This window comes from Cygnus olor, chromosome Z, assembly GCF_009769625.2.
Source record: "Cygnus olor isolate bCygOlo1 chromosome Z, bCygOlo1.pri.v2, whole genome shotgun sequence".
Lineage (NCBI taxonomy): Eukaryota > Metazoa > Chordata > Aves > Anseriformes > Anatidae > Cygnus > Cygnus olor.
In genome coordinates, this window is record NC_049198.1 from 4,444,994 (window position 1) to 4,457,261 (window position 12,268).

Sequence of the window (12,268 nt, forward strand, 5' to 3'; positions counted from 1 at the left end):
CACAAAGCCTTCTCGGTGGCAAGGTTCCCAAGCTACCACCAGAAGCTGCTACTCTCAGACAGGTGCCTTTCCGAGGAACCCACCTCTTCAAACAGCTTCACTTGAGATGCTCCAGAACTCTTCCATGTATTTATTGTATTATGTGTATGTATTTATATGTATTATTGTCCACGTATACTTGTCCAGCTGTATTTCAGCAGCAGCACTTTTCTGGTGTTGCACCCACCCTTCGCAACGCCCATAGGGAAGGTGGTGGAGACTGGTGTCAGGCAGCTGGTGCCTCCTCGCAGCTCCTCCTTGGACACCTCTGCAGCCCTGGAAGCTGCAGTTTGAAGCCCAATGTGGGCTCACAGCATCCATGTCTCACTGCGGCTGCCTGGCTCGGGGAGCTATAATGCCAGGAGGATGGCAGATAAGTTAATGCCAGCAGATAATGCCTTACAATCCTATGATCTAGTGCTAAAGGGAGGAGGAGTGGGAAGCCCAGCAGGCACCTGATTGAAGAGGCTGGGGGAGATAAGAGGAGACGGTGTCCTGCTGTGTATTTCCTCCACCTCCATAACCTTCTCATTTTCAAAGAGTTTTCTTAGGGCTTTGGTAGCTATTGTTCTCAAGACCTGGTGCCTCAGCATCCCCAGTATGCTGCAAACAGCTTGGGAGTAGTGCGCCGCCAGCCCTTCTCTCTCTCCCTTTGGGGAAACGAGCAGATCGCTTGGCTCAAGAAGAAACAACACTTGCACAACTCAGACATCCCCACTCTAGCACGTGCACGGCTATATTGCAGAGTCCACAACCAGCAGGAGCTGCCTGTGCTCTTGCAGACCCAAAAACATTCGGACATCACCAGCACCTGTCCTTCCTCATCAGAAGTGGCCTTGGCAGCCAGATCAAACTTGGGCACAACCATTCCTGACGTGCAGAGTCAGCAGGGAATGAGCATTCTTCTTCATGCGCAATTATCCAGGATGCTGAATATTAATATTGGCCATTAAGATAAAAAGGAGGCTAATTTAAACCTACCACAAAGTTTAAGGAGAAATCCTGAGCCGGCAGCAAGCAAGATTGATGTAAAAGTTATTCTCATTTCTCTCTGGTTCCATGAAAAGAAAAATACTAGCAGGGCTATACATTTTTTAAAACCTACACTTTTTTCTAAATAGGGTTGAAATAGGTTTAAGCGTTACTGTTATTATCACAGAAATGACAGGGAGACATTTCCATGTGAGTGCTTCCCTTCAGCGTCAGATATCCGTATTCACAGTGTGCATCCCTTGGATTTGGGGACTACAGCTCCCTGCAGTCCAAGGACTCAGGGTCCATTTTGTGCAGATTTTTCTGCCAAAATGTGGTTATTAGTAACAGCAAATGTTGCAACGTCACCCATGCTTGATAGAAACAGGAGGGTAGGGTAATATTAGGGAGAAACTGTAAGCTGTAATATCCAACTGGAGCCAGCAAACTTGAGCGTGTTTGGATCGCCTGTTACAATATTTCACTCCCCTGCTTTCAAATGATGGTCCTGGCCCCACTGATTAACCACCTGAATATAACAAAGGAGGATATTCACAGGAAGGACCTCACGATAAAAAGGCTATTCCTGGCCCTCTTTCCATCACATCATAATCTGTCCACTAATATGGCTTCAGATCTCAGCTGATCAAAAGGTCATAAGATGTTACCGCTAAGTATCACCCTGTTCAGCCAAAGGCATTTTTACTCCTTGCAGCAGGCAGGGAAATGCAATAGCAAAGCCTTCAAATCTGTTTGTATAATAGATGAAGTCTTCGCTATGTGGCATTTATCTTCCTTCAGGGGGTGACACCTGATAAATAAATCTCAAGTTGCCAGTAAATTTAAATAATACAAAGGCAAATCATATCCCTGCACGCTGTCAATACATAGCTGCAGAGAACACAAGTTCCCACCGTCCCACCATTTCCTCTGCTACAAAAACTATAAAACGCTGACCATCTTCAACTCCAAGGGAGTCCAGCTCTCTGAGAACATAAAGAAGAGCGTGGTGATAACACAGGAGGGACTGAAAATTACATCACTCATTTAGACTAATGAAAAGGTATAAACTGTCATATTGCTTTTTTAAGTTAGCAAAAAACAAAAGCCAAAGAGAGAGGGGTTATTAGCATATCAATGGGAGTAATGGAGTGAAAACAAGAGGGATTCTGCTAAATGGTGGGATGCCTCTCCTGGTGAAAAACACTAGGGTGGGCACTTTTCTATACGTCCTGGGATGGAAAAAACACCGAGCGACATCCCACCGTGGCACTGGCCAGTCAGTCACGGACACAGTGCCGCATGCAGGTGGCAGCGGGTCCATTGGTCGCTTGCTGAGCCCATCCCTGGATGCCAGCCATCACCTCCAGCCCATGTCGCAGACGGCAGCCACTCCTCTGGCCATCCAATGCCAAGCAGCTTGACATGGGCACAGCCACAGATTGCTGCCCAAAACAGTGGGGAGAGAAGGTGCCACTGCCGGAGCCCTTGCCTGGCAGGTCTGCAGAGCTCGTGGGGGGAGTGCTGCAGTTGGAAAAAGCACTGTCTTGCCTCTCCCACGCACCTGAAGAGTTGTCACAGCTGCATTAAAATGCTGTGCTCCCCAGACTATCTGTCCTATCCCCACTCTCCAAATGCAGAGCTTTACACCCCGACGGACAGACAGTGCCTTTAACTGCAACTGGCAGTCATTTTGTCCCTCTCTGTGCTTTCAAAGCTGAGAGCCATCAAAGATTAGCTGAAAAATCATGACTATTTTTCCCTAAGAAGTTGCACTGGTAATAGGCTTCAGGAAAAATCCTCCTAAATGCAAGTGATAAGCGTAGACTGTGTGAAGGCTGACAGGTCTAATTATAATTATCACTGCAAGGGGACCAGCACTAACCTCCCTTCTGGAAGGCAATGGCAATTCCTGGAAGGGAATATACAACTGAATTATCATAAACAAAATCATTATAAGTGGAACTGACTTAAACTTGGAAATGAAATAAGACCCCAAAAAGAAGAGGAGAGGAGAGGAGAGGAGAGGAGAGGAGAGGAGAGGAGAGGAGAGGAGAGGAGAGGAGAGGAGAGGAGAGGAGAGGAGAGGAGAGGAGAGGAGAGGAGAGGAGAGGAGAGGAGAGGAGAGGAGAGGAGAGGAGAGGAGAGGAGGGCAGGGAAGGGCAGGGAAGGGCAGGGAAGGGCAGGGAAGGGCAGGGAAGGGCAGGGAAGGGCAGGGAAGGGAAGGGAAGGGAAGGGAAGGGAAGGGAAGGGAAGGGAAGGGAAGGGAAGGGAAGGGAAGGGAAGGGAAGGGAAGGGAAGGGAAGGGAAGGGAAGGGAAGGGAAGAAAAAAAAAAGAAGAAAGCAACACTTTGAGCACTCATTAAAGTTCATCCCTGTGGAAAATGGCACCCCATCATATGCTTAAGTTTTACTAACTTCAGGTTGATGGGAGTAAAAGAATGAAGGATGGGGTGGAGACATGCCTGTAAGAGGTATTTGGAAATAAAGGATATCTTCTGAAACTATATTTTAAGAACACTCTCTGCAAAATAACGTGAACAGAGGGCCTCAGAATGCGTGTTGTTCCAGAGTGAGCTAAATATTCAAAACTAGGACAAAACTCGAGCAGTCTTGAACCAACCTTTCCCCCTTGCTAACATCCTAGAAGGAAGAAATCCAAACAGACCCAGCTTAGAGCTCTTTAAATGGGACCTGCACATCGGCTGAGAAACAAGGACATCAGTCCTCAGCAGGTTTTCAGGAGCCCTAGTTACGGTGGATAGTATGCCTTCGAGATCGGCCTGTCCTAAGCTTCCTCATGCTTCCTCTGACAGCTTTACATTTTTCACAGGCTGTGTTCGGGTTGTTTGGCTGTTTCTCTTTCTATTTCCATTGGAAAATGGGAAATAGGAAAACTTGGCCGATCTGGAATAAGGGTAGCAGTACAGTCGCTTTTTCTTTCTGAACAAAGGGAAATAGATATTATCTTCTTAATAGTGGGCTCTAACTGCAGAGGAGATGAAGAGGAGAGCCTCAGAGTCAAAGGCAGTTCGAGGAGTTTCATTCTCATTATATCTCAATGGAGTGAAGCAAATAAATTGCGCAAGGAGACATATGGAAGCTCACTACGCAAATGGCCTATTTAAGGCTCTTACTTCCTAATTAGGTCCTGGTGTCAGGAGGTTGGTAACAATTATTCACACATAGATCATTTGGATACAATACAAACTGTTCTAAAACCCAAACCATCATAATGGCATGCATTAAAAAGAAGCCCTATTTAGCTTGATCTTTTTAGGCTCTTTCACTTAGCACTTGGAATATCAGTTCCTGTGCTACACACATCATACATTTCACGTCTAACGCTTCAATAACAGGTTTGGAAGGGGAAAAGGAAGCAACAAAACCCTTCACAGCCACAACCCCTTGTTCTTACCTTGTTCACAGATTTCGTCACTGGACTCTGCACAGGGAACCCACACTCTCTTCCCAAATTCTTCATCTGGCTCTGTGGTGTTTCCCAGAGCAAAGAGAAAAGAAAGAATCTTCATTGTGGGCATGACCGTGCAGAAAATGATCACAAGTATCCAAAGTTTTGCTCTTTTCCAATTCATTACATCTTTCTGTGTGCCCACCACCCCCTGAGCACACTGTGCTGGGGTTCACCCCTGGCTGCCTCATCCCTGCTCAGTTTTGGAAGGTCCCCCAGCCTTCTCCTTAACCCATGCAGATGGGCAAATTTCTCCTCTGGGTGGCCCAGGCAAACACAGTGGCAATGTGGGGCCATCTCAGCTCTGCCTGGCAGCCACAGGGTGCGTCCCAAGCCGTGATGGCTGGGAGTGGAGCCACGGACCCCTAGGACAGCCTGCTTTGGGGAGGCTTGGGAAGAGCAGGACAGTGTCCCATGATGCCAACCCATCTGCTTTGTTTAAGAGTTAAAGCAGGGAGCCAAAGCCAAGGATTACCACGTTGCAAAACCATTTAAAACAGGATAAGTGGCTGTGATTCAGCATCATGACTGTGGCAAACCCACTCTGCCCTGTGCTTCCACACTTCTGGTACAAAAATGAGATCTCCCCTTCTCTCCCTTGCACCTTCTCTCTCCCTTTGTCCACCTCTCAAGTCCTACATACAAAGGTGAAATATTTCACATTTTCACTTGTGGTAATGCAGATCAGAGGGCGTTTGCTTTGCTTTGCTTTTCACTGATTTTGCCCAAGGCATCCTTTTAAGCGGCAGCCTGTGCAAAGATAATAGGTGGCACAATTCTCTGTAACTGGAATCAGCAACAAATCAGCCATCTGCCACTCCAGGGGTCTGAGATTAACCCAGCCACTGGACCGTGACTGCAAAGCATTTGCACATTTAGATTACAGAAATGCGAAGCTACTGGTCCAAAAAAAATCAGACTGGGAGTGGGGAAGGTGTGGGGAGAAGGGGTGCAAGGCAGCCTTGGAAGAGTCCTCTGGATTAACCCTTCCAGATGCAAGTCATCTCATAACAACTGCAAGCAAGCAAGGTTTCAGTATAGAGCGTTAAAAGGAAAAGAGGTTTGAAGTAAGCAACTGGAGATTCATGAGATATCACATTTCAGGGAAATACACCCAGAGACGCCTCTGGTATAGGGAGGAATAAAGACAAAGATGTTCAGCTGCATTGTCACTGCATTGCAATGCTCAGTGGGAGGCTATGGCCAGATGGTTTACCTGGACCATTTGGGAGGAGAAACATTTCTGCCCACAGATGGACAAGCTCCCTTACAAAAGTTCTCTTACTCCAGAGCACTGCCAAGACACCGAAGAAATAGAAGAGATCTGTGCTCTGAAATATAAAGCTTTAGGAAGGTCTCTTCATTTTCTGTCCTCAGTTTACCTTCCCAAATGACAAATAATACAATGCTTCTCTGCGCATGGATGCTCTTGTTCTACATTAACTTTTTGTCCATCCATTTGAGATCCTGTCTATAAATCTGTTAGGTAATTGTTATTTGTTAAGTGGAGTATTAAGGGGTGTAACTGGGTAGGAAATACAAGCTGGTGCACATCTAGAAGTGTGAGCCATGCTTTGCGCAGGTGCATGAGGCTTAGGAAAGCTGCCAGGGTCTCCTTTACTCATTTTGATGTCGGCTTTAATCCCCACTCCTGCCATTTGCTTTTGCAGGTTGGCATCCCATGGTGAGGGATCTCAGGTTAAAAAGAGGGGACTGTACCCACAGAAAGAGGAGTAGAACCAGCCAAAACCATCAGCAAGGGAATTTCAGTCAGGATCCGCATTGGAATGTGCCCTGGGTGAGGATGGTAGCTTGACTACATGGCTCATCTCACCGAGTCTGAAGAGACAACGGAAAAGCAAACAGCAAGCCCATGTCTGCATACACAAACACATATTTTTATATATGTACTTTATTCACTAAGACCAGGTGGGATCTGATGGAAGGCACGCTGACTTTTGCCACTTTTTTTTCACCCACTCCAATGTTTACTGGCCAAGCACCGCAAATCCCTCACTTGTGTCAAAGAGCAAAGGGCAAGAAGAGGCAACGGCATCTCTGTTGCTCAAAACCAAATCAAGCTGCAGCAACCATGTCAGCAAAGGTCAAAGCACAGCTGGGAGAAGGAATGGAGAGAAACCCATTACTGTAGACATCCTCCCTACAATGCTGGTGAGTGTTACCCCAGGAACGAGTGCCTATCCTAGCAGTGTTAGTTTGGGACTGAGCCTGGAAAAGAGGAGTATGAGGACAGATGTCTGGATAACACACTTAAGTCACACTGAGTTCCCCTCCATTTATCACACTGTTTCCAAAAGGCGTTACCTGAGCAGAATCAGGTGCTCCAAAACCAGGCCTACGTGTCCAAAAACAAAGGTGAGGTTTGAAGTGGTTTGGATATGTACTAGGGCAGGATTTTCAGGTGAGGGAGAAGTCACGGAGATCCCACACCTGGGACCATGAACTGGGCCAAGCTAACCACCCCCAAGCTCCCGAGACGTGGCAAGCTAAAGAGCCGCTGCCCCTACTTTGGAAAACCCTCCTTGAACTTGACCTGCTGGCTGTGTCAGTGATGCAGCTGCTGGTAAAACAGAATCTGGACCTGTTTTCAGACCCGAAGGCAGAAGTTTCTCTTTCCCCAGCCTCCAATTTCTGCAAAGTCAACCTGAAACGTCAGATCCAAATCCCAGCATGAGCCAGAAAGAAATGTGTGGTGGGGGGACAGATCTTTGTGTTCAGTTTCAAATACTGGGCTACTGCAAGAATACTTGTGCTGGTAACAATTTTAAAATGGTTAAAAAATATATCAAAAAGCTGCCTCCCCCCAAAAAGTGCTATTTGCATGTACCTTTCCCTAGCTTGTGAATGAAGGGAAGAGGGGAACCAGAGGGCAAAAAGTTTTCTTTCAGACGAAAATCACAGCAAAACTCCAGCCCAGCCCCCGTGGGGGGCCAACCAACCTTAAAAATTGCTGTCAAAGTTTCAGCCCCGTATGATGATTACTATTTTTTTTTTCTGCCCAGGCTGATTTGCAGGAAGGGGTTTTTGCAGCAGAAACCCCTGAATGGCATGAAGCAGGGGCCCAGCAGAGCCACCAGGCAGCCTGGAAGCTGCCTCATCCCTTGCCAAATGAGAAGCGTTGGGGAGCAGTGAGGCAGGCGATGCTGCACCTTGCAGAGCTTCGCGTGTCCTACAAGTAACCTTGCATCATGATACAGAGCAGCGAGAGCAGCCTTATGGGTACTGCGAGAGGAGGAGGACAGTGAGGAGGAGGGGAAGGAGTGGCAACGGGAAAACAATCAGAAAACTCCAAGGGAATCAAGTCTTCTCTTCCTCGCTAGGAAAAATACATGAAAATTAAAAATCTCTCTACATAGGGATTGCAGGAGAGGTGGGCAGGAGGGGATTTATTCCTCGTTCTCGGTTACCCGCTTATAATCCTATACTTGAGAGCTTGATAATGCACACACCCCGGCTGGAAATGGGGGGAAAAATCAGCATTTCTGCCCAGTGCTTGCCACGCTGTGCTCAGCAGCAGTGCCGCTGGGGGTGCAGGGGGCTGCCTAGCTCCCTGCCACCCCTTGCTCTCTCTACCTGGACCTGTGCAAATCCAAGGACAAGGATCCCTAAATCCTGCTGAGGGTGGACTGGGAAGGAAGAGAGTCGTGTTTAAAACGCAAAGGAGGAGGGAGAAGGCTCCTTAAGCCGGCTGGCGGCCCCGCGCCGCAGCCATTCTCATTCCCAGCACGTTTTGCTGCTCTAGAGAGCAGCCTTGCTTGGAAATATTAGCGCAGCACAGAGCGCCGGTTTCGAGTCGCTGCAGCTCCTTCTTGGCACTGGTTCAGCTTTTTGTCTTTTCTTCTCCTCCGAGCGCCCAGCGGAGGGAGGAGGAGAGAAAGGATGAAAACAAGGCGCTCCGCTATGCTGCCGCCTGCCTCCCCAGGCCCCCCCGGCATCTCCCTGCATCCCCAGCCTGCTCCCAACCACCCCGCTCAGCAAACCAAAACCTCTTCCCACAGCAGCCCGTTCGTAGCCTCCTTCCCCCCTCCGGCCACCCCTTTTCATCACTCTCTCCTTTGTGCTCCTCTAAATTTTTCCAGCCAAGCGTTGCAACCTTCCATCCCCCCTTCTTCCTCCTCCACCCCAGCCCTCCCACCTCTTCCATTGGAAAAAAAAATAAATTAAAAAATCGTGCCATGCTTGCCAATGTCCTGGCATCTCTTCACAGCTGCAACAGCAGCAACCCTGAGCACCCCCAGCCCCCCCGGGTGCCTGTGAGCCGGGGGGACCCTGGGCACTCGCGTGCACACCCACATGAGCATTGGTGGACATTCTCAGTCTGCATCCCTCGACATCGCTTTAAATACAAACTTCCTGCAAGCCTGCCTTTGGCAGCCGAATCCCTCCTCATGCTCGTGGGGCGGGTGAGAAACAGAGGTGGCATAGCAAGGGAGGGAGGGTGTATTTTTTTAAGCAACCCAAACATGGCACAGAGCTCTTCCACCAACTTCTTCCCAGCCTGCTATGCTGGCAGCCAGCTGCTGGTTCCAGCCTGGCACCAGCTTCAATTTGTTTTTCTCTGCTCTTAAAAACCCTCCTCCTAAATATTTATCTCCTTTTTTTTTTTTTTTTTTTCCCACTCTTTCTTTTTAATCCTTTCTTCCTCTTAGTGTGCCCACAGGAGGGGCTCCCCCCCGCTCCCACCCACAAATACAAAGCAGCACGTGTGGAAGGAGCAGCAACGGGAGTGAAACATGATGCAACGCTCAGTGCACCAAGAGGGAGGGGAGAGAAAAACCCATATGTACACACAACATATGTATGCTCTTCTCCGAGGAAGAAGGAGGGAGGGCAAGATGTCCTGCAAGCAGGCAGAGCCACCCTCACATGTGCCAGGATGAGAAAGTGCCAGCCCCTCTCCATGGGGGAAGTTTGGTGGGGGGAGCAAAATGTGTTTTCCCCATGGGAAAGGACCCAACTTTCAGCCAGCGACGTGACTCCAGTTAAATCAGAGTTTGAAACACTGATGTGCACATGATGAGGATAACGTGGTGTAAAGGGCACCTCATCTGGTGCCTGGAGGAATGAGAGATTTGGGGAGAAAATCACAGTAATGATGTTACTGATGCTGCAGGGAGGGGAGAAGATGCACTGAGGATTTCAGCACAGCAAAAGTGATGGCAGGAACGCATCAAGCTGCAGGTCAGATTGGAGATCCAAAGCAGAGTACGGCCCCGCGAGCAGTCAGTGGTGTTGGGGGGCTTTTGATGAGCCTTGCTGGGCTCCCTTGTCCACTGAGGCACATCAGAGGTGGCTCCTTGGAAGCCAGGACAGGAGGAGGGCACCATGGAAGATGGGCATGAGCTGCATCCCAGTCCCGATGCCTCCACTCCCCATGGCACTGAGTCCTTTGGGAGGCGCAGAAAAGCATCCGGCTGCTTCTCCCTGACCACTCTGTGGCCACCTGGGGGAACAGCAGAGGAACCGGCTCGAAAGCGGGGTCTCGGAGACGGACAGACAGACAGACAGCATGCTCGGGGTGGTACAGACAAAACAGCAGTGTCCTGAGCGTCCTGAGCAGCTGCCTATTATGTATCTTGGCAGAATCTCGCCTGGCGGTGGATGAAGCAGAAATCGCAGGCTGGAATCATAAACCTGTCAGTTGGTCTGACTTTTGCTTCCCTGGCCTGTACATCCGATGCAGCAGGAAAGCGGAGGGCTGGTGGCACCCTGTCCCTCCCAGGAGCCACACACAGGAGCTGAGCCTTCAGCCGCTGCCAGCTACGTGGGGAGCAGCTGAGGGGCAGGCACTGGAGGGGACAGAAAACAAGCAGGCACCTCACTGTGCCACACTCATTAAGGGACATGTGTGGGCGCATACTTAGAGCCCGTCCCCATGCCCTTAGGAGCATCTCCACCACTGGGACCTGTTCCCTGTGCGGGACTGCACGTTGGAGCTTTCTCCAGCATGGCTGGTGCTTGCTGGGTTGGATGGAGCGCTGCCCAGAGAAGGCCACCAGATGCCTTCCTTTGAGCTGTGGCTTCGCTATCTGAGGCCTTTTGCACAAGGATCTTGCCCAGCACTGGCAATGGCTCATCCCAACATCTGCTTCCAAACAGAGCTATCATCAATCCAAATCCCCTGCCAGCAAACTCACTGGATGATTTTCTCTCTCTGCTGTTCCTCAGGATTAGGGTGGGTGTCTGCCCTTCCCTCCGGCCCTGAGGACTCAGTGCTGGTGTCTGGCAAGGCAGATGAGTCCCTGATGTGCCTCCGTGGTGAAGGAGACCCTGGGACCTCAGTCAGAGGCCACCACAGAGAAGATCCCTGCCTGGAGGTATTTGCAGCTCATTGAAGGGACTCCCAGACAGAGGCACTTTCCGACCCTTTGAGTGGAAAGGCGCTATAAATAAAAGATATTACAGACTAACAAGTTCTCAGCTGCAAACCGGAGTGGGGAAGAATATTTTAGCATCCTCTTTCTAGGCACATTAACTATTGGCAGACGTGATCATTCGGGTCTTCAGAGCTGAAAACTTCACACAGCATGCAGCATGTCGAGTCCACACACTCCTTCTCCAGTTTCAACAGCTCTAAAATGTACACTGACCTACGTTACACATCCCGTGCACAGACAGCATCCAAACACCTTGTCACTTTGGGGGCTAAGGCAGAAAACATACACTCCGTGGTGATCTTTTCCAGGATAAACTGGGGGCCACTGCTGCTGTAAGCTCACAATAGAGGGTGCCTAAGCATTTTTATCAACTGGCTTCTAATGCTTTCCTTCCCAGAGTGAGGAAGCACCTTGTATCAATCTGGCTTGCTTTAGTGCAGTGACCCAGCGCTGTGCTCCGCTGCGGAAAGTTCAGGTCCCAGCTGTGGGGCTAAACTCTTGCTGACACTGTGCTGATTTCTCTGCCTCTGTCACCCATGCTGCCAGGGAGGGGGGTGTTAGTTTTTCCAGGCTGAGAAAGAGAGAAAAAAAATATCTGCAAAATGCAGAGAAGATGAGACAAAGGAGAAGGGGGAGAAAGCGATGCCGACATGCGCTGTTAGGTTGAGGACAGGAAATCCTTTGGACAGCACGGGGCACTTCATTTCTTTCTTCTTTTTCTTTCTCCTGCCAAGGCGAAGATCTCGCTGGAGAGGCAATTAAAATGTTACGGGCAAGGAAAAGCATCCGCTTTTAGGATGCCTTGAAGAACTTTTGTGTGTGCACAAGCGCACAGGGAGACGTGCACAGGGGGAAATCGCTATTAGTGATGGGTGAACTACAAAAGGTTCAGTGGTTTGTTTTGGATAAGGATCCTCACATGCAGATGCTTATCTAAAGCCCTCAGTCTTCAGAGCAGGACTGGAAATGTCTTAAGAACAGACCCTTCTTGCATGATTTCCAGTATCTCTCAGAGCAGTCGCTCATGCCAAAAATACCATGAAAACAGCTTTTTTTTTCTCCTTCTTTTATGCAGTGTTTTGGCTCTTCTGCTTCTGGTTCCAAGCAAAACCAAAAACCGCAAAGTCTTTAACTTTGGTTGAACTGCGCTTATTTAATTTCAAGCCATGCTGGTTCTCATGACTGCACACAAACGAGGGAAATAAGGAAAAATGATCCTGTGATTCCATGGAAAACTTAAAGAGAATAGAAAATTGCCTGAAAGTTGGCAATAAAATGAGCTGGCTTCCCTAAGAGAGAACTACAAGCCTTGGTTTCCCTGAAGTAGAGTACTTATATATCTGTAAGCTGGCTATTCTGGCCACAGATAACATGCAAGATCTCAGCA

The 12,268-nt window shown here is 49.0% G+C and overlaps 1 protein-coding gene across 6 annotated transcripts in view; it reads right to left on the reverse strand.

The window, feature by feature from the left end:
• SETBP1 (SET binding protein 1) overlaps positions 1 to 12,268 on the reverse strand; it is a 257,775-nt gene that overhangs the window by 134,276 nt on the left and 111,231 nt on the right. For 5 of the 6 annotated variants that reach the window (XM_040540138.1, XM_040540142.1, XM_040540141.1 and 2 more), the window contains one exon: positions 4,430 to 4,501. The exons of the other annotated variant lie outside the window; for it this stretch is intronic. In XM_040540138.1, coding sequence (XP_040396072.1) covers positions 4,430 to 4,501 — 72 coding nt within the window. The remainder of the gene's footprint in view (positions 1 to 4,429; positions 4,502 to 12,268) is intronic. 6 annotated transcript variants of the gene reach the window in all.